At 48.0% G+C, this 23,892-nt stretch overlaps 1 protein-coding gene across 1 annotated transcript; it reads left to right on the forward strand.

The window, feature by feature from the left end:
• Positions 1–4,755: 4,755 nt before the first annotated feature.
• On the forward strand, positions 4,756–22,411 carry LOC135566778 (trichohyalin-like). The gene is made up of 10 exons (XM_065014393.1): positions 4,756–4,974; positions 5,379–7,171; positions 7,323–7,540; positions 8,216–8,315; positions 10,868–11,402; positions 15,685–15,811; positions 17,134–17,346; positions 17,774–18,901; positions 20,174–20,665; positions 20,760–22,411. The coding sequence occupies exons 1-10, from the start codon at positions 4,756–4,758 to the stop codon at positions 22,409–22,411; spliced, it is 6,477 nt and encodes a 2,158-aa protein (XP_064870465.1).
• The last annotated feature ends 1,481 nt before the right edge of the window (positions 22,412–23,892 follow it).

Consider the following 23,892-nt stretch of genomic DNA (forward strand, 5'->3'; position numbering starts at 1 on the left):
TCGAGAGATCGAATCGAGATCGTCGAATCGAGAGAGAGATCAGTCGAGATCATCCAAGATCGAGAGATCAGTCATCGATCGTAAAGATCGAAGAGATCAGTCGAGATCGATAAGATCGAGATCGGATCGTCGTTAAGATCGAGAGATCGGTCGAGATCGATCGTCAAGATCGAAGTCGAAGATCGATCCGAGATCGATCGGGTCGAGATCGATCGATCGAGATCGATCGATCGAGATCGATCGATCGATCGATCGATCGATCGCGGTCGATCGATCGATAAGATCGAAGATCGAGATCGAGATCGATAAGATCGAGATCGAATCGATCGTAAGATCGAAAGATCGAATCGATCGATCGAAGATCGAGTCGATCGATCGATCAGATCGAGAGATCGATCGATCGATCGATCGAATCGAATCGTCCAGAGAGATCGGTCGAGATCGATCGATCGAGAGAGTCTCGATCGATCAGATCGATCCGATCGAGGCTCGATCGTCGCGTCGAAGATCGTCGATCGATCGATCGATCGATCGATCGATCCATCGAGATCGAGATCGATCGAGATCGATCGATCGAAGAGAAAGTCTCGTCGATCGATCGATCGATCGATCGATCGAGAATCGTCGATCGAAGATCGATCGATCGATCGATCGAGATCGATCAGAGATCGATCGAAGATCCGAAGAGAATCGTCGATCGATCGATCGTCGATCACGTCAGCAGATCGAAATCGATCAGATCCCGAGATCGTCTGATCGATCGATCGAAGATCGTCGATCGATCGATCGATCGATCGATCGAATAGAGATCGATCGAAAAGACTCGAAGATCTCGATCGAAATCGTCGATCGAAGATCGTCGTCGATCGAGATCGATCGATCGATCGATCGATCGTCGATCGAAAGATCTCGTCGATCGAGATCGATCGTCGATCGATAAGATCGAGATCTCGAGTGATCAGAGATCGATCGAGATCGAAGATCGAGAGATCGATCGAAGATCGATAAGATCGATCGAAATCGTCGATCGAGATCGATCGATCGAATCGATCGATCGGTCGATCGATCGAAAGATCGATCGAGATCGATCGAATCGATCGATCGTCGAAGGATCGTGAAGAGATCGATCGATCGATCGATCGATCGATCGAGATCGATCGATCGTCGATCGATCGAGAGATCGATCGATCGATAAGATCGATCGATCGAGATCGTCGATCGTCGAAGAAATCGAAAGAGATCATCGATCGATGGAAGGATCGTCGAGATCGAAATCGATCGATCGATCGAGATCGTCGTCGAGAAGAGATCGTCGATCGATCGATCGATCGATCGTCGTCGAAGATCGGATCGATCGATCGATCGATCGTCGAAATCGAAAGATCGTCGATCATCGATCGTCGATCGAAGAGATCGTCGATCGATCGATCGATCGAAGATCGATCGTCGAGATCGATCGATCGATCGATCGATCGTCGTCGATCGAAAAGATCATCAATCGAAGATCGAGTCGATCGAAGAAGATCGAAGAGATCGAGATCGATCGATCGATCGAAGGATCGAAGATCGAATCGAATCGATCGAGATCGATCGATCGATCGTCGTCTCGATCGATCGAAGATCGAGATCGAGAAGAAGAAGAAGTCGATCGATCGATCGATCGAGAATCGATCGTCGATCGAGATCGAAGAGATCGAGATCGAGTCGAAGATCGATCGATCGTCGAGATCGAAGATCGAGAGATCGAATCGAGATCGATCGATCGAAAGATCGGATCGAAATCTCGATCGATCGATCGAAGATCGAGATCTCGTCGATCGAGTCGATCGTCGATCGTCGAGGATCGAGATCGATCGATCGTCGAAGATCGGGAAGATCGTCGTCGATCGATCGATCGTCGAAGTCGAGGATCGTCGAGATCGTCGAGATCGTCGATCGATCGATCGTCGTCGATCGAGAGATCGATCGTCTCGATCGATCGAAGATCGATCGAGATCGTCGATCGAAAAGAGTCTCGTCGATCGATCGATCGATCGATCGTCTGATCAGAGATCGATCGTCGAAGATCGTCGATCGATCGATCGAATCGAATCTCGATCGATCGATCGATCGATCGATCGATCGATCGATCGATCGAGGAAATCGAAATCGATCGATCGAATCGATCGATCGAAAATCGATCGAATCGTCGATCGATCGATCGATCGATCGATCGAAAGTCGATCGAAGATCAGATCGATCGATCGATCTCGATCGAAGTCGATCGTCGATCGATCGATCGATCGTCGTCGAGAAATCTCGATCGATCGATCGATCGAGGAGAATCGATCGATCGATCGATCGATCTCGTCGATCGATCGTCGAATCGATCAGAAGAAGTCGTCGATCGATCGATCGATCGATCGATCGATCGATCGATCGATCGATCGATCGATCGTCGATCGATCAATCGATCGATCGATCGATCGATCGATCGAAAGTCGAGATCATCGATCGATCGATCGATCGATCGATCGTCGAAGTCGAGATCAGAGATCGATCGAAATCGAAGAGATCGAAGTCGATCGAGATCGTCGATCGAAATCTCGATCGATCGAATCGATCGATCGATCGTCGATCGATCGATCGATCGCTCGAAGATCGTCGAGATCGTCGATCGATCGATCGAGATCGATCGTCGAAGATCAGGAATCGATCGTCGATCGATCGATCGTCGATCGATCGATCGTCGATCGATCGATCGATCGATCGATCGTCGATCGATCGATCGAATCGATCGTCGATCGTCGAATCGAGAAGATCGATCGATCGATCGATCGAAATCGAAATCGAGATCGATCTCAAATCGTCGTCGATCGTCGAGATCGAGATCGAGATCGATCGATCGAGAGAAGATCGATCGAGATCGATCGAGATCGAATCGAGATCGTCAGGATCGAAGAGATCGTCGAGATCGTCGAGATCGATCGATCGATCGAATCGATCAGAATAAGATCGAAGAAAGATCGATCGATCGATCGATCGATCGATCGATCGATCGATCGATCGAAGTCGGATCGTCGAAGAAATCTCGTCGATCGATCGATCGATCGATCGATCGATCGATCGATCGATCGATCGATCGTCGATCGAACCGAGATCATCGATCGATCGATCGATCGATCGATCGAAGGATCGTGTCGAAGAGATCTCGATCGATCGATCGATCGATCGGAAGGATCGAGGGATCGAAATCGAAATCGTCGATCGTCGATCGATCGATCGATCGATCGATCGAAGGATCGATCGAAATCGATCGATCGATCGATCAGTCGATCGATCGTCGATCGAGATCGATCGATCGATCGATCGTCGAAGATCGATCGAAAGATCAGGAAAGTCTCGATCGATCGATCGAAGAGATCGAAAGAGATCAAAAGATCGAGAAGATCATCGATCGATCGATCGAAGATCATCGGAATCGAGATCGTCGCTCGAAAGATCGATCGAAATCGATCGAGATCGATCGATGGATCGAGTCGAAGATCGAGTCGAGATCGAATCGAAGATCGAGATCGATCGAGATCGATCGAAAGATCGTCGAAGATCGAAGATCGATCGAGATCGATCGATCGATCGAGAGATCGATCGTCGAAATCGAGATCGATCGATCGATCGAGATCGAGATCGATCATCGAAGATCGAAAGATCATCGTCGATCGATCGATCGAAGAATCTCGATCATCGTCGATCGTCGAGATCGTCGAAGATCGATCGTCGAGATCGAAGAAGATCGAAGATCAGTCCGATCGATCGATCGAAGAGATCGATCGAGATCGATCGATCGATCGAAGAGATCATCGATCGATCAAAAGATCGAAGATCGATCGAAGATCGAAGATCGAGATCGTCGGATCGAGATCGTCGATCGTCGAAGATCGATCGTCGATCGATCGATCGATCGATCGATCGATCGATCGTCGATCGAGAGATCGATCGATCGATCGATCGAAGATCGATCGATCGATCGTCGATCGAAGAGATCGATCGTCGATCGAGAGATCGATCAAGGAAAGATCGAAGAGATCGATCGAGATCGTCGATCGATCGTCGTCGATCGATCGAGATCGATAAGATCGAAGATCGAATCGATCGTCGATCGTCGATCGATCGATCGAGATCGTCGAAAGATCGAAGATCGATCGATCGAGATCGATCGATCGATCGATCGTCGATCGTCGATCGAATCAAGATCGTCGTCGTCGATCGAGAGATCGATCGATCGAAGAAGATCGAATCGTCGATCGATCGATCGATCGATCGTCGATCGAGATCGAAGATCGATCGATCGAGATCGTCAGATCGTCGAGATCGATCGATCGAGATCGATCGAAGATCGATCGAAAGATCGAGATCGAGATCGTCAGATCGAAGAAGAGATCGATCGATCGATCGATCGATCGATCGATCGAAGAGATCAGAGTCGATCGATCGAAGATCGAAGAGATCGATCGATCGATCGTCAAGATCGAGAGATCGAATCGATCGATCGATCGATCGAAAGATCGATCGATCGTCGATCGATCGATCGATCGATCGAAGATCGATCGAGAGATCGTCGATCGAAGATCGAGAAGTCGAATCGAGATCATCGTCGATCGAAGAGATCGAATCGAGATCGTCGATCGAAGAAGATCGATCGAGATCGAAAAAGATCGAAGAGATCGATCGAGATCGTCGAAGATCGAAAGATCGAATCGATCGTCAAGATCGAAGATGGATCGATCGATCGAAGATCGTGGATCGGGATCAAAATCGTCGTCAGTCGAGATCGTCCGATCGGAAAGTCGAGATCGTCGAAGATCGAAGAGATCGAATCGAAGATCGTCGAGATCGAAGATCGAAGTCGAGATCGATAAGATCGAAGATCGAATCGAGATCGTCGATCGAAGAGATCGAATCGAGATCGTCGATCGAAGAGATCGAATCGAGATCGTCGATCGATCGAAGATCGAAATCGAATCGTCAATCGATCGAGAGATCGATCGAAATCAAGATCGAGATCAGATCGAAGATCGATCGATCGAAGAGATCGAATCGAGATCGATCGAAGATCGAAGATCGTCGAGATCGTCGATCGAGAGATCGAATCGAGATCGATAAGATCGATCGAATCGATCGATCGTCGATCGAAAAGATCAGATCGAGATCGAAAGATCGAGATCGATCAGATCGAGATCGATCGATCGAAGAGATCGATCGATCGAGATCGTCGATCGAAGAGATCGAAGAGATCGATCGAAGATCGAAGAGATCGAATCGAGATCGTCGATCGAAGAAGATCGATCATCGGATCAGATCGATAAATCGAAGAAGATCGAATCGATCGATCGATCAAGATCGAGATCGATCGAAGAGATCGTCAAGATCGAAGAGATCGTCGAGTCGAGATCGTCAAGATCGAAGATCGATCGAGATCGAAAGATCGAGAGATCGAATCGAGATCGATCGAAGAGATCGTCGTCGATCGATCGATCGATCGATCGTCGTCGAGATCGATCGATCGATCGATCGATCGAGATCGTCAAATCGATCGAAGATCGAAGATCGAGATCGATCGAGATCGATCGAGATCGAATCGAGATCGATCAAGATCGAAGAGATCGAATCGATCGATCGATCGATCGAGATCATCGAGAGATCGAAGATCGAGATCGTCGATCGAAGATCGATCGATCGATCGATCGAAGATCGAGAGATCGATCGAGATCGATAAGATCGAAGATCGAATCGATCGTCGATCGAAGATCGAATCGAGATCGTCAAGATCGAGAGATCGAAGATCGAGATCATCGATCGAAGAGATCGAATCGAGATCGATCGATCGAGAAGATCGAATCGAGATCGATAAAGATCGAATCGATCGATCGATCGATAAGATCGAGAGATCGTCGATCGATAAGATCAGAGATCGAATCGAGATCGATCGATCGAGAGAGATCGAGATCATAAGATCGATCGATCGAGATCGAGATCGTCGAAGATCGAAAGATCGATCGATCGTCGATCGAGAGATCGAATCGAGATCGTCGATCGAGAGATCGATCGATCGATCGATCGATCGATCGAGATCGATCGAGATCGTCGAGATCGATCGATCGATCATCGATCGAAGATCGAAGAGATCGAATCGAGATCGATCGATCGAAGATGATCGTCGAAGATCGAGATCGATCGAGATCGAAGATCGAATCGATCGAATCGAGATCGTCGATCGAAAGATCGAATCGAGATCGATCGATCGTCGAGATCGATCGATCGTCGATCGATCGATCGAGAGATCGTCAAATCGAGATCGTCGAATCGATCGAAGATCGATCGAGATCGAATCGAAAGATCGAAAGAGATCGTCGATCGGGATCGATCGTCGATCGAGAGATCGAATCGAGATCGATAAGATCGAAGATCGTCGATCGATCGAGATCGATAAGATCGAGAGAGATCGAATCGAGATCGATCGAAGATCGAAGAGATCGAATCGAGATCGTCGATCGAAAGATCGAATCGAGATCGTCGAAGATCGAAGAGATCGATCGAGATCGTCGAAGAAGAGATCGTCGAGAAGATCGAATCGTCGATCGATCGATCGAAATCGATCGAGAGATCGGGGATCTCGAGATCGTCGAAGATCGAGAGATCGTCGAGATCGAATCGAGAGATCGAAAGATCGTCGAGATCGATCGATCGAGATCGTCGAGATCGATCGATCATCGATCGAAGATCGAAAGATCGTCGTCGGAAGATCGAAAGATCGAGAGATCGTCGATCGATCGATCGATCGAAGATCGAGATCGATCGATCGATCGATCGATCGAGATCATCGATCGATCGATCGAAGATCGAATCGATCGATCGAAAGATCGAATCGATCGAGATCGAAGATCGATCGATCGATCGATCGTCGATCGAAGATCGAGATCGAGATCGTCGAAGATCGAAAGATCGAATCGATCGATAAGATCGAAGATCGAATCGAGATCGAATCTAAGATCGAAGAGATCGAATCGATCGATCGATCGAAGAGATCGATCGAGATCGATCGATCGAAGAGATCGATCGAGATCGATCAGATCGAAGATCGGATCGAGATCGATCGAGATCGAGATCGATCGAGATCGAATCGATCGAGATCGTCAAGATCGAGATCGATCGAAGATCGTCGATCGAAGAGATCGATCGATCGTCGATCGAGAGATCGATCGAGATCGATCGAAAGATCGAAGAGATCGATCGATCGATCGAAAGATCGAAGATCGATCGAGATCGATCGAGATCGATCGAAGATCGATCGAGATCGTCAAGATCGAAGATCGAAGATCGATCGATCGATCGAAGATCGATCGATCTCGATCGAGATCGAAGGATCGAAGAGATCGATCGATCGATCCGAGATCGAAGAGATCGATCGTCGATCGATCGAGAAGATCGAAGAGATCGATCGATCGATCGATCGATCGATCGATCGATCGATCGATCGTCGATCGAGATCGATCGATCGATCGTCGATCGTCGAGATCGAATCGAGATCGATCGATCGATCGAAAGATCGATCGATCGATCGATCGAAGATCGATCGATCGATCGATCGAGATCGATCGAATCGGATCGAATCGATCGATCGATCGATCGATCGATCGAGAATCGAGATCATCGAAATCGATCGATCGATCGAATCGAGAGAAAGATCGAAGATCGATCGATCGAGATCGATCGAAGATCGATCGAGATCATCGAGATCGAAGATCGTCGAAGATCGATCGAGATCGATCGATCGATGAGATCGATCGATCGATCGATCGAATCGTCGAGATCGAGATCGATCGATCGATCGATCGAAGAGATCGTCGAGATCGAGATCGATCGAGATCGATCGATCGAAGAGATCAATCGATCGTCGATCGATCGATCGATCGAAATCGATCGATCGATCGATCGATCGATCGATCGAGATCGATCGAGATCGAGAATCGATCGTCGATCGATCAAAGATCGAAGAGATCGATCGATCGATCGATCGATCGAAGATCGAATCGAGATCGTCGATCGATCGAAGAGATCGTCGATCGATCGATCGTCGATCGATCGTCGATCGAAGATCGATCGAGGATCGATCGATCGATCGATCGATCGATCGATCGATCGATCGAGATCGATCGATCGATCGATCGTCGATCAGATCGAAGATCGATCGAAAGATCGATCGATCGTCGATCGATCGATCGATCGAAAGAGATCGATCGATCGAGATCAATCGATCGATCGATCGATCGAAGAAGATCGATCGAGATCGTCGATCGAGATCGATCGATCGATCGATCGAAAGATCGATCGAGATCGAGATCGATCGATCGATCGATCGATCGAGATCGATTAAAGATCGATCGAGATCGAAGAGATCGAAGAAATCGAGATCGAGATCGAGATCGATCGTCGATCGAAGGATCGAGAGATCGAATCGAGATCGATCGAAGATCGAAGGGATCGATCGAGATCGAATCGATCGATCGAGATCGAAGATCGAAGATCGATCGAGATCGATCAAAGATCGAAGATCGAATCGAGATCGTCGATCGAAGAGATCGATCGATCGAGATCGTCGATCGAAGATCGAATCGAGATCGATCAAGATCGATCGAGATCGATCGATCGATCCGAGATCGAAGAGATCGAATCATCGATCGATCGAAGATCGATCGATCGAGATCGAGATCGAGATCGATCGATCGAGATCGATCGATCGATCGATCGAAATCGATAAAGATCGATCGAGATCGATCGATCGAAGAGATCGAATCGATCGATCGAAAAGATCGATCCGAGAGATCGAAGATCGATCGATCGAAGAAGATCGAAGAAAGATCGAGATCGAATCGATCGTCGATCGATCGAAGATCGAAAGATCGATCGATCGATCGATCGATCGATCGATCAGAGATCGAAGAGATCGATCGATCGATCGATCGAAGATCGAAGAGATCGATCGATCGATCGATCGAGATCGATCGAAGATCGATCAGATCGAAGAGATCAGATCGATCGATCGAAAGATCGAAGAGATCGATCGAGATCGATCGATCGAAAGATCGAGATCGAGATCGATCGATCGAATCGAGATCGTCGAGATCGATCGATCGATCGAAGAAGATCGAATCGAGATCGTCGATCGATCGAGATCGAGTCGAGATCGATCGAAGAGATCGATCGAGATCGATCGAGATCGATCGAAGATCGAGAGATCGATCGAGATCGATAAGATCGAATCGATCGTCGATCGAGATCGATCGATCGAGAGATCAGGATCGAGATCGATCGATCGATCGAGATCGATCGATCGATCGATCGTCGAGATCGAGTCGAGATCGAAAAGATCGAGTCCGATCGAATCGAGATCGTCGATCGATCGAAGATCGATCGATCGGAAGAGATCGAATCGAGATCGAAAGATCGAAAGATCGATCGATCGATCGATCGATCGAGAGAGATCGTCGATCGATCGATAAGATCGAGATCGATCGAGATCGTCGATCGATCGAGATCGAGTCGATCGAGATCGATCGATCGATCGAGTCGATCGATCGATCGATCGATCGAAGAGATCGAATCGATCGATCGATCGAGATCGAAGAGATCGTCGATCGATCATCGATCGATCGATCCGAGATCAGTCGTCGATCGAAGATCGATCGATCGAGATCGATCGAAGATCGATCGATCGATCGATCGATCGATCGAGATCGAAGATCGAATCGATCGATCGATAAGAGAAGATCGTCGATCGAGATCGATCGATCGAGATCGGATCGATCGATCGTAAGATCGAGAAGATCGAGTCGAGATCGATCGAAGATCGAAGAGAGATCGATCGATCGATCGATCGATCGATCGATCGTCGATCGTCGATCGATCGAGATCGTCGTCGATCGAAGAAGATCGATCGATCGAGATCATCGATCGATCGAAGATCGAAGAGATCGAATCGTCGATCGATCGATCGAAGATCGATCAGAGATCGATCGATCGTCGGATCGTAAGATCGAAGAGATCGAATCGAGATCGATAAAGATCGAGAGATCGATCGAGATCGATAAGATCGAAGATCGAGATCGATCGAAGATCGAGATCGATCGAGATCGATCGAGATCGATCGATCGAATCGAAGAGATCGAATCGATCGATCGATCGATCGAAGATCGAGGAGATCGTCGATCGATCGAGATAAATCGAGATCGAGATCGATCGAAAGATCGATCGTCGAGATCGTCGATCGAAGAGATCGATCGAGATCGATCGAGATAAAAGATCGAGATCGATCGAATCGAGATCGATCGATCGAGATCGATCGATCGAGATCGATCGAAGATCGTCGATCGATCGATCGATCGATCGAAGATCGATCGAAGATCGAGATCGATCGATCGATCGATAAGATCGAAGAGATCGAATCGAGATAAGATCGAAGATCGATCGATCGATCGTCGATCGAAGAGATCAGTCGAGATCGATCGATCGATCGAGATCGAGATCGATAAAGATCGAAGAGATCGATCGATCGATCGATCGAGATCGAGAATCGAGATCGATCGATCGAGATCGAAGATCGAATCGAGATCGATAAAGATCGAAGAGATCGAGATCGTCGATAAGATCGATAGATCGTCGTCGATCGATCGAGAGATCGAATCGAGATCGTCAAGATCGAAGAGATCGAAGATCGAGATCAGTCGAAGATCGAATCGATCGAAAAGATCGAGATCGAGATCGATCGAGATCGAAGAAGATCGTCGATCGTCGAAGATCGAAGATCGAGATCGGGATCGTAAGATCGAAGATCGATCGAGATCGATCGATCGTCGATCGTCGAGATCGATCGAAGATCGATCGATCGAGATCGATCAAGATCGAAAAGATCGAATCGAGATCGAAAAGATCGATCGAGATCGAGATCGAGATCGATCGATCGAAGAGATCGAAGAAGATCGAAGATCGAGATCGAGTCGTCGATCGAAGATCGAAAGATCGTCGAATCGATCGATCGAAGATCGTCGAGATCGAATCGATCGATCGAAGATCGAAGATCGATCGAGATCGATCGAAGATCGATCGAGATCGATCGAGATCGTCAGATCGAAGAGAGATCGATCGAGATCGATCGATCGATCGATCGATCGAGATCGATCGAAGAGATCGAGTCGAGATCGTCGATCGATCGAAGATCGAATCGAGATCGATCGAGATCGAAGATCAGTCGAGATCGATCGATCGATCGAAGAGATCATCGAGATCGATCAGATCGAAAAAGATCGAGTCGAGATCGTCGAGATCGAAGATCGATCGAGATCATCGAGATCGAAGAGATCGAGATCGTCAAGATCGATCGAGATAAGATCGAAGATCGATCGAGATCTCGAATCGATCGAAGATCGATCGATCGATCGATCGAGATCGATCGATCGATCGATCGATCGATCGAAGAGATCGATCGAGATCGATCGATCGAAGATCGATCGATCGATAAATCGATCGATCGATCGATCGTCGATCGATCGATCGAATCGATCGATCGATCGATAAAGATCGAGAGATCGATCGAGATCGAAAGATCGAAGAGATCGAGTCGAAAGAGATCAAGATCGATCGAAGATCGAAAGGTCGATCGATCGATCGATCGAAGATCGATCGATCGAAGATCGATCGAATCGAGATCGAGATCGATCGAGATCGAATCGATCATCGATCGATCGATCGAGAGATCGATCGATCGAAGATCGATCGAAGATCGAAGAGATCGAATCGAGATCGATCGATCGAAAGATCGAATCGAGATCGATCGATCGATCGTCGAGATCGATCGATCGAAGAGATCGAATCGATCGTCGAGATCGAAGATCGATCGAGATCGATCGAAATCGATCGAAGATCGAGATCGATCGAAGAAAGATCGAATCGATCGAATCGAAAGATCGAAGAGATCGATCGATCGATCGAAGATCGAAGAGATCGAATCGATCGAAAGATCGAAGAGATCGATCGATCGATCAGATCGATCGATCGATCGATCGATAAGATCGATCGAAGATCGATCGATCGATCGATCGATCGAAGATCGAGATCGATCAAGATCGATCGAAGAGATCGTCGAGATCGAGATCGAGATCGAAAGATCGAAGATCGATAAGATCGAAAGAGATCGATCGAGATCGATCGATCGAAGATCGTCGAGATCGATCGATCGAAGATCAGTCGATCGATCGATCGATCGATCGATCGAATCGATCGATCGAGAAGATCGAAGAGATCGATCGATCGAGATCGTCGATCGAAAGATCGATCGAGATCGATCGATCGAAGATCGATCGATCGATCGATCAAGATCGAAGATCGAAATCGAATCGATCGATCGATCGAAAGATCGATCGAGATCGAAGATCGAGAAGATCGAATCGATCGTCGAAGAGATCGAATCGAGATCGATCGATCGAAGATCGAGTCGAGATCGATCGAAGAGAGATCGAAGATCGTCGAAGATCAGTCAATCGTCGTCGTCGAAGATCGAAGATCAGTCGAGATCGATCGATCGAAGATCGAGATCGAGATCGTCGTCGATCGATCGAATCGAGATCATCGATCGATCGAGATCGATCGATCGATCGATCGAATCGATCGATCGATCGAAGAGATCGAATCGATCGATCGATCGAAAGATCGATCGATCGATCGATCGAATCGATCGATCGATCGATCGATCGAAGATCGTCGTCGAGATCGAGTCGAGATCGTCGATCGAAGAAGATCGAGATCGATCGAAGATCGATCGATCGAGATCGATCGATCGATCGATCGATCGATCGAAGAGATCGATCGAGATCGATCGATCGATCGATCGATCGAAGGATCGAATCGAGATCGATCGAAGATCGAAGAGATCATCGATCGATCGATCGATCGATCGAAGATCGATCGAGATCGTCGATCGAAGAGATCGATCGAGATCGATCGAAGATCGATCGAATCGAGATCGAGATCGTCGAAGATCGTCGATCGAAGATCGATCGATCGATCGATCGAATCGAGATCGTCGATCGAAGAGATCGATCGATCGTCGATCGAGGATCGATCGATCGAATCGAGATCGAAGATCGAAGAGATCGAGGATCGATCCGATCGAGATCGATCGATCGATCGATCGAAAGATCATCGATCGTCGAAGATCGAGGATCGAGATCGATCGAGATCACGTCGATCGAGATCGTCGAAATCGAGAGATCGTCGATCGATCGATCGAAAGATCGATCGAAGATCGAATCGAGATCGTCGAAGATCGAAAGATCATCGAGATCGTCGATCGAGAGATCGAGTCGAGATCGATCGATCGAAAGATCGATCGATCGAGATCGTCGATCGAAGATCGGATCGAGATCGTCGTCGAAAGATCGATCGAGATCGATCGATCGAAAGATCGATCGAGATCGTCGAAGATCGAAGAGATCGAATCGTCGAGATCGATCGAGATCGAAGAGATCGAATCGAGATCGTCGATCGATCGAAGGATCGATCGATCGATAAGATCGAAGATCGATCGAGATCGAATCGATCGATCGATCGAAGAGAGATCGAATCGATCGATCGTCGATCGATCGAAGATCGATCGTCGATCGAAGATCGAGATCGTCGATCGAAGATCGTCAAGATCGAATCGATCGATCGATCGAAAGATCGAATCGAGATCGATCAGATCGAAGAGATCAGATCGATCGATAAGATCGAAGAGATCAGTCGATCGATCGAAGGATCGTCGATCGAGAAGATCGATCGATCGATCGATCGATCGATCGAGATCGATCGATCGAGATCGAGTCGAGATCGTCGATCGATCGAGAGAGAGATCGTCGATCGATCGAGAGATCGATCAAGATCGATCGAGATCGTCGAGATCGTCAGATCGATCGATCGAGATCGATCGTCAGATCGATCGAGATCGATCGAGATCGATCGATCGAGATCGATCGAAAGATCGATCGATCGATCGAAAGATCGAAGATCGAAGATCGATCGATCGATCGATCGAAGATCGAGATCGAGATCGATCGATCGAAGATCGAGATCGATCGATCGATCGATCGATCGATCGATCGAGATCGATCGATCGAAGAGATCGAATCGAGATCGATCGATCGAAGAAAGATCGATCGAATCGATCGATCGATAAGATCGAGAGATCGATCGAGATCGAAGATCGATCAGATCGATCGATCGATCGATCGAATCGAGATCGTCGATCGATCGATCGAGTCGAGATCGATCGATCGATCGAAGATCGATCGATCGATCGATCGATCGATCGAAGATCGATCGAAGATCAGATCGATCGATCGTCGATCGATCGATCGAAGATCGATCGAGATCGATCGATCGAAGATCATCGATCGATCGTCGATCGAAGATCGATCGAGATCGAAAGATCGAGATCGAGATCGTCGAGATCGAGAGATCGATCGAGATCGATCGATCGATCGATCGAGATCGATCGAATCGATCGATCGATCGATAAAGATCGATCGAAGATCGATCGATCGAGATCGAGATCGATCGATCGATCGATCGATCGATCGATCGGATCGATCGATCGATCGATCGAGAAGATCGAATCGAGATCGTCGATCGATCGAGATCGATCGAGATCGAGATCGTCGATCGATCGATCGATCATCGTCAAGATCGAGATCGATCGAGATCGAATCGATCGATCGATCGATCGAATCGATCGATCGATCGATCGATCGAGGTCGAGATCGTCGAGAGATCGAGAGATCGTCGATCGATCGATCGATCGAAGATCGGGATCGAGATCGATCGATCGGAGATCGATCGAGATCGATCGAATCGATCGAAGAGAATCGATCGTCGATCGATCGATCGATCGAGAGATCGATCGATCGATCGGGAAGATCGAAGATCGATCGTCAAAGATCGAGATCGATCGATCGTCGAAGGATCGAAGATCGAGATCGATCGAGATCGAAAGATCGAATCGAGATCGAATCGAGATCGATCGAGATCGTCGAAGATCGAAGAGATCGAATCGAGATCGATCAAGATCGAAAGATCGTCGAATCGAGATCGTCGAAGATCGAAGAGATCGATCGATCGATCAAAGATCGAAATCGATCGATCGATCGATCGATCGATCGATCGAAAATCGATCGATCGATCGAAGATCGAGAGATCGAGTCGAGATCGTCGAAGATCGAAGATCGGATCGAGATCGTCATCGGATCGAGATCGTCGAGATCGATCGAAGATCGAATCTCGATCGAGGATCGATCGATCGTCGATCGATCGAGAGATCGAGATCGAAGAGATCGAATCGAGATCGTAAAGATCGAAGATCGATCGATCGATCGATCGATCGAATCGATCGATCGATCGAGATCGATCGATCGAGATCGTCGATCGAAGATCGGTCGATCGATCGATCGAAGAGATCGAATCGAGATCGATCGAAGAGATCGATCGATCGATCGTCGAAGATCGAAGATCGAAGATCGATCGATCGAGATCGATCGATCGAAGATCGTCGATCGATCGATCGAGATCGAAGAGAGATCGATCGAGAAATAAGATCGAAGATCGATCGATCGATCGAAGATCGAGATCGAGATCAGTCGAGATCGTCGTCGTCGAGAGATCGGATCGTCGATCGTCGAGATCGAGATCGATCGTCGAGAGATCGAGAGATCGTCGAAGATCGAGATCGTCGAGATCGATCGAGATCGTCGATCGAAGATCGAAAGATCGAAGGATCGTCGATCGAATCGATCGATCGATCGATCGATCGATCGATCGATCGATCGATCGATCGAAGATCGAATCGAGATCGATCGATCGAAGATCGATCGAGATCGTCGTCGATCGAAGAGAGATCGATCGAGATCGATCGAAGATCGAGATCGATCGATCGATCGATCGATCGATCGAGATCGAGATCGAGATCGTCGATCGAAGATCGTCGATCGAGATCGATCGATCGATCGAAGATCGATCGATCGATCGAGATCGATCATCGATCGATCGATCGAGATCGTCGAGATCGAAGATCAGAATCGAGATCGTCGATCGATCGATCGATCGATCGATCGATCGAAGATCGGATCGATCGAGATCGTCGAGATCGAAAGATCGGATCGATCGATCGATCAGATCGAAGATCGATCGAGATCGTCGATCGAGAGATCGTCGAGATCGATCGATCGTCGAAGATCGAATCGAGATCGTCGATCGAGATCGAAATCGAGATCGAGATCGAGATCGATCGAAGATCGAAGAGATCGTCGATCGATCGATCGATCGAAAGATCGAGTCGAGATCGATCAGATCGAAGATCGATCGATCGATCAGATCGATCGTCGAGAGATCGAATCGAGATCGTCGAGATCGTCGATCGAATCGTCGATCGTCGATCGTCGAAGATCGAAGATCGAGTCGTCGATCGTCGATCGATCGATCGAGATCGATCGAGATCGTCGAGATCGAATCGAGATCGATCGATCGATCGAAATCGATCGAAGAGAAGAGATCGTCGATCGAGATCGATCGATCGATCGAGAGATCGATCGATCGATCGTCGATCGAAGATCGATCGATCGTCGATCGATCGATCGTCGATCGATCGATCGAAGATCGTCGTCGATCGATCGATCGAGATCGAAGTCGAGATCGATCGATCGAAGATCGAATCGATCGATCGATCGATCGAAGATCGATCGATCGATCGATCGAATCGAAAGATCGAATCGATCGATCGATCGATTAAAGATCGAAGATCGAATCGAGATCGATCAAGATCGAGATCGAGATCGATCGATCGAGATCGAGATCGAGATCGTCAGATCGAAGATCGAAGAATCGAGATCGTCGATCGAGATCGATCGTCGATCGATCGATCAAGATCGAAGATCGATCAGTCGAGATCGAAGATCAGATCGAGATCGATCAAGATCGAGATCATCGATCGAGATCGAGATCGATCGAGATCGTCAAGATCGAAGAAGATCGAATCGAGATCGTAAGATCGAAGAGATCGAATCGATCGTCAAGATCGAAGAGATCGATCGAGATCGAAAGATCGAAGAGATCGATCGAGATCATTAAGATCGAGATCGATCGAATCGAGATCGATCGAGATCGAGGATCGATCGAGATCGTCGATCGTCGAAGATCGATCGTCGAGATCGATCAAGATCGAAAGATCGAGATCGAGATCGTCGATCGAAGAGATCGATCGAGATCGTCGATCGAGAAGAGATCGAGGTCGAGATCGATCAGATCGATCAGATCGAATCGAGAATCGTCAAGATCGAAGATCGATGAATCGAGATCGATAAGATCGAAAGATCGAGTCGAGATCGAAGATCGAGAGATCGATCGAGATCGTCGAGATCGTCGAGATCGAAGATCGATCGAGATCGAGATCGTCAAGATCGAAGAGATCGATCGAGATCGATCGATCGTCGATCGAAGATCGATCGAGGTCGAGATCGAATCGATCGATCGAAGATCGATCGATCGATCGATCGATCGATCGATCGATCGAGATCGATCGAGATCGAAGAAGAGATCGATCGATCGATCGAAAGATCGATCGAGATCGTCGATCGATCGATCGATCGATCGATCGATCGATCGATCGATCGATCGAAGAGATCGATCGATCGTCGATCGAAGATCGTCGTCGAAGATCGTCGTCGATCGAGAGATCGATCGAGATCGATCGATCGAAAGATCGATCGAAGATCATCGATCGAAGAGATCGAGATCGATCGAATCGAAGAGATCGAATCGAGATCGTCGATCGAAGAAGATCGAATCGAGATCGATCGATCGATCGAGATCGAATCGATCGAGATCGATCGATCGAGATCGTCGAATCGATCGAGATCGTCAAGATCAGAGATCGAGATCGAGATCGATCGATCGAAAGATCGAATCGGATCGTCGAAGATCGTCGATCGATCGAAATCGTCGTCGAAGGATCGTAAGATCGAAGAAGATCGATCGTCGAAATCGTCGAAGATCGATCGAAGATCGAATCGATCGAGATCGTCGAAATCGATCGAATCGAGATCGAGATCGATAAAGATCGAAGATCAGATCGAGATCGTCGATCGAATCGATCGATCGAGATCGATCGAAGATCGAAGATCGATCGAGATCGAAAGATCGAAGAGATCGATCGTCGAGATCGAAAGATCGAAGAAGATCGAATCGAGATCGATCGATCGAAGATCGATCGAGATCGATCGATCGAAGAGATCGAGTCGTCGATCGATCGTCGATCGATCGAGATCGATCGAAGATCGAAGATCGAATCGAGATCGATCGATCGAGAAGAGATCGATCGATCGATCGATCGAGATCGGATCGATCGTCGAAGATCGAGATCGAGATCGAGAGAGATCGAGATCGAAGATCGATCGAGATCATCGAGATCGATCGAAGAGAGAGATCGATCGATCGATCGAGATCGTCGATCGATCGATCGTCGATCGATCGAGAGTGATCGATCGAAGAGTCGATCGATCGAATCGATCGAGAAGATCGTCGAGATCGTCGAGAGAGATCATCGTCGATCGAGATCGATCGAGTCGATCGTCGATCGAAGATCGTCGATCGATCGTCGATCGTCGATCGATCGTCGAGATCGAGATCGATCGAAAGATCGTCGAATCGATCGAGATCGTCGAGATCGTCGATCGAAGATCGTCGATCGTCGATCGATCGTCGATCGATCGATCGATCGTCGAGATCGAAGATCGTCGATCGATCGATCGATCGATCGAGATCGAGATCGTCGAGATCGTCGATCGTCGATCGATCGATCGAATCGATCGATCGTCGATCGAAGATCGATCGAATCGAGATCGATCGATCGAAGATCGAATCTCGATCGATCGATCGAAGATCGAATCGATCGATCGATCGATCGATCGAGATCGTCGATCGAATCGAGAGATCGAGATCGATCGATCGATCGAATCGATCGAATCGAGATCGAGAGATCGATCGTCGATCGATCGATCGTCGATCGATCGATCGATCGATCGAAGATCGATCGATCGTCGAAGATCGAAGATCGATCGTCGATCGATCGATCGTCGATCGATCGAAGATCGCTCGTCGAGATCGATCGATCGAGAGATCGATCGAGATCGTCGATCGAAGATCGTCGATCGAGATCGATCGAAGATCGAAGAGATCAGATCGATCGATCGATCGAGATCGATCGATCGAGATCGTCGATCGAATCGATCGAAGATCGATCGTCGATCGATCGTCGATCGAAGATCGATCGTCGATCGTCGATCGAAGAGATCGTCGATCGATCGAGATCGTCGATCGAAGATCGATCGATCGTCGATCGTCGAGATCGAGAGATCGTCGATCGTCGAGATCGTCAAGATCGAAGATCGTCATCGAGATCGAAGATCGATCGATCGATCGATCGATCGATCAAGATCGAGAGATCGAATCGATCGATCGTAAGATCGATCGATCGAATCGATCGTCGATCGAGAAGAGATCGATCGATCGATAAGATCGAGAGATCGTCGAGATCGTCGATCGAGAGATCGGGTCGAGATCATCGAATCGATCGAGAGATCATCGAGATCGTCGATCGAGATCGAATCGATCGTCGAGATCGTCGATCGAAGAGATCGTCGAGATCGTCGAAGATCGAAGATCGATCGAGATCGTCGATCGAGATCGAATCGATCGATCGTCGAAGATCGATCGAGATCGAGATCGGAGATCGATCGATCAGAGATCGATCGTCAGAGATCGTCGATCGAGATCATCAAGATCGTCGATCAGTCGAGATCGTCGATCGAGAAGATCATCGGGAATCGATGAAGATCGATCGAGATCGATCGAGATCGATCGGATCGGGATCGAAAGAGATCGTCGTCGAGATCGTCGATCGAGATCGATCGAAATCGATAAGATCGATCGATCGATCGGATCGATCGTCGATCGAATCGTCGAAAGATCGGAGATCGTCAGATCGTCGTCGATCGAAGATCGAAATCGAGATCGATAAGATCGAGAGATCGTCGAGATCGAGATCGATCGGTCGAAGATCGATCGAGATCAGTCGAGATCGTCGATCGAAGAGATCGAATCGAGATCGTCGAAGATCGAGAGATCGATCGAGATCGTAAGATCGAAGAGATCAGTCGAGATCGTCGATCGAGAGATCAGATCGAGATCGTCGATCGAAGAGATCGATCGAGATCGATCGAAGATCGATCGAATCGGATCGTCGATCGAAGAGATCGATCAGATCATCGATCGAGATCGATCGAGATCGAATCGAAGATCGATCGAAGATCGATCGATCGGATCGTCGATCGAAGATCGAGATCGATCGATCGATCGATCGAAAAGATCGAGAATCGATCGATCGATCGATCGATCGAAATCGAGATCGTCGAGATCGATCGAGATCGGTCGATCGAGATCGAAGAGATCGTCGAATCGTCGAAGATCGAAGAGATCAGATCGAAGATCGAAGATCGAAAAGATCGAATCGAGATCGAAATAAAGATCGATCGATCGATCGAGATCGATCGTAAGATCGAAGATCGTCGATCGATCGAAGGATCGAAGAGATCGTCGAGATCGAAAGAAGATCGAAGATCGATAAAGATCGTCGTCGATCGAAGATCGAATCGAGATCGTCCGAAGATCGAGAGATCGAATCGAGATCGAGATCGAAGAGATCGATCGAGATCGTCGATCGAGATCGTCGATCGATCGAAGATCAGATCGAATCGAAGATCGTCGATCGAATCGATCTTCTAAAATCGATCGATGTCGAGATCGTCGAAGATCCGATCGTCGAGATCGTCGATCGAATCGTCGATCATCAGATCGAAGATCGAATCGAGATCGAAGATCGAGATCGATCGAGATCGTCGATCGAAGAGATCGATCGAGATCGTCGAAGATCGAAGATCGATCGAGATCGTCGATCGATCGAGATCGAAGATCGATCGTCGAGATCGATCGATCGAAGAGATCGATCGATCTCGAAATCGAGATCGATCGTCAGATCGAAGAAAAGTCGATCGATCGATCGAGAGATCGAGATCGAGATCGATCGATCGAAGAGAAGATCGATCGAAGATCGATCGAGAGATCGATCGAGAAGATCGAATCGATCGAAGATCGAATCGAGGATCGATCGAAGATCGAAGATCGAGATCGTCGAAGATCGTCGAGATCGAGATCGTCGAAGAGATCGATCGATCGAGATCGATCGATCGATCGATCGAAGAAAGGATCGATCGATCGAGATCGAGATCGAGATCGAGAGATCGATCGATCGATCGAAGATCGAGGATCGAGATCGATCAGATCGATCGAGATAATCGTCGAAATCGTCGAATCGTCGAGATCGTCAAGATCGATCGAGATCAGTCGATCGTCGATCGAAAGATCGGATCGAATCGATCATCGAGATCGATCGAGATCGATCAGTCATCGAATCGATCGAATCGTCAAGATCGATCGTCGAATCGAGATCGTCAGATCGATCGATCGAGATCGAAGAGTCGTCGAGATCGAGATCGAGATCGGAATCGAAGATCGAAAGATCTCGAATCGAGATCGAATCGAAGATAGAGATCGAGATCGAGATCGTCGAGATCGATCGAGATCGATCGAGATAGATCAGATCGAAGATCGAAGATCAGATCGAGATCGATCGATCGATCGAGATCGTCGATCGAAGATCGTCGATCGAGAAGATCGAATCGATCATCGATCGAAAGATCGAATCGAATCGATCGATCGAAGATCGATCGATCGTCGAGATCGTCGAGATCGAAGAAGTCGAGAGATCGTCGATCGATCGATCGAGATCGAGATCGTCGAGAAGATCGAGATCGATCAGTCGAGATCGTCGATCGAAGAGATCGAAAAGAGATCGATCGAAGATCGATCGTCGATCGATCGTCGATCGTCGATCGAAAGATCGATCGATCGAGATCGTCGAAGATCAGTCGAGATCGATCGAAAGATCGAGAAAGAGAGTCGAGATCGTCGATCGAAAGATCGATCGATCGTCGATCGATCGAAATCGAGATCGTCGATCGATCGATCGATCGATCGAAGAGATCGTCGAGATCGAAAGGATCAGAGATCGAGATCGTCGAGATCGAGAAGATCGAGATCGAGATCGATCGATCGAGATCGAATCGAGATCGTCGAGATCGATCGAAGAAATCGAGAATCGATCGAATCGATCAATCGAGATCGTCAGATCGAAGAGATCGTCGAGATCGATAAGAATCGAGATCGTCGATCGAAATAATCGTCGATCGAGATCGATCGTCGTCGAAGATCGAATCGAGATCGATAAGATCGATCGATCGAGATCGTCAAGATCGAGATCGAATCGATCGATCGAATCAGAATCGTCGATCGATCGAAGATCGAGAGATCGTCGATCGAGATCGAATCGAGATCGATCGAGATCGATAAGAGATCGAGATCGTCGAGATCGATCGTCGATCGTCGAGATCGATCGTCGAGATCGTCGAAAATCGAGAATCGTCGATCGTCGAGATCGTCGATCGTATCGAGATCGTCGAGATCGTCGAGATCGAGATCGATCGTCGAGATCGTCAGAGATCGTCGATCGATCGATCGATCGATCGTCGAATCGGGATCGATCGATCGAGATCGAATCGTCAAGATCGAGATCGAGATCGGATCGTCGATCGATCGATCGATCGAGATCGAGATCGATCGAGATCGAGATCAGATCGATCGATCGAGAGATCGAATCGAGATCGTCGTCGAAGATCGAATCGATCGATCGATCGTCGTCGAGATCGATCGAGATCGAAGATCGAGATCGATCGTCGATCGAAGATCGAGATCGTCGAAGATCGAAGAGATCAAAATCGATCGATAAGATCGAGAGATATCGAGATCGTCGTCGAATCGTCGATCGAGAGATCGATCGTCGAAGATCGTCGAATCGAGATCGTCGAGATCGAAGATCGTCGATCGATCGATCGATCGATCGATCGAAGATCGAGTCGAGATCAGATCGAGATCGTCAATGATCGAAGAATCGAGATCGTTAAGATCGAATCAGATCGAGATCGAGATCGTCGATCGAAGATCAGTCGAGATCGTCGATCGAGAGATAAAGATCAGAAATCGAGAAGATCGAAGAGATCGAATCGAGATCGATAAGTCGTCGAGATCGTCGAGATCGAGAGATCGATCGAGATCGTCGATCGTCGAGATCGAGATCGTCGATCGATCGGTCGAGATCGTCGATCGAAAGAGATCGGTCGATCGATCGATCGAGAGAGATCGATCGATCGTCGATCGAAGATCGAGATCGATCGAAGATCAGTCGATCGTCCGTCGAAGAGATCATCGATCGAGATCCGTCGAGATCGAGAGATCGTCGTAAGATCTCGAAGAGATCGATCGATGATCGAAGATCGAGAGATCGGTCGAGATCGTCAAGATCGAGATCATCGAGATCGATAAGATCGATCGAGATCGGTCGAGATCGTCAAGAATCGAGATCGAGATCGTCAAGATCTGAGATCGTCGTCGATCGATAAAGATCGAGAGATCGGATCGAGATCAGTCGATCGATCGTCGATCGAAGAGAGAATCGAGATCGAAGATCGTCGATCGAAGATCGAAGATCGTCAAGATCGAGATCGATCGAGATCGAAGATCGAAAGATCATCGATCGAAAGATCGAAGAGATCGATCGAGATCGTCGAGATCGAAGAGATCGAATCGAGATCAAGAGATCGAATC

This window comes from Oncorhynchus nerka, unplaced genomic scaffold (genome assembly GCF_034236695.1).
Source record: "Oncorhynchus nerka isolate Pitt River unplaced genomic scaffold, Oner_Uvic_2.0 unplaced_scaffold_3369, whole genome shotgun sequence".
Lineage (NCBI taxonomy): Eukaryota > Metazoa > Chordata > Actinopteri > Salmoniformes > Salmonidae > Oncorhynchus > Oncorhynchus nerka.

What these genes read in the sequence shown, in the direction of transcription:
- LOC135566778 (XM_065014393.1), top strand. Translation starts at nt 4,756, where the DNA reads ATGGATCGATCGATCGAAGATCGTGGATCGGGATCAAAATCGTCGTCA. An exon ending in GAAGAGATCGAATCGAGATC is followed by an intron (nt 4,975 to 5,378) that starts GTCGATCGATCG and finishes CGATCGATCAAG; the next exon opens with ATCGAGATCGATCGAAGAGA. An exon ending in CGATCGATCGATCGAAGAAG is followed by an intron (nt 8,316 to 10,867) that starts ATCGATCGAGAT and finishes GTAAGATCGAAG; the next exon opens with ATCGATCGAGATCGATCGAT.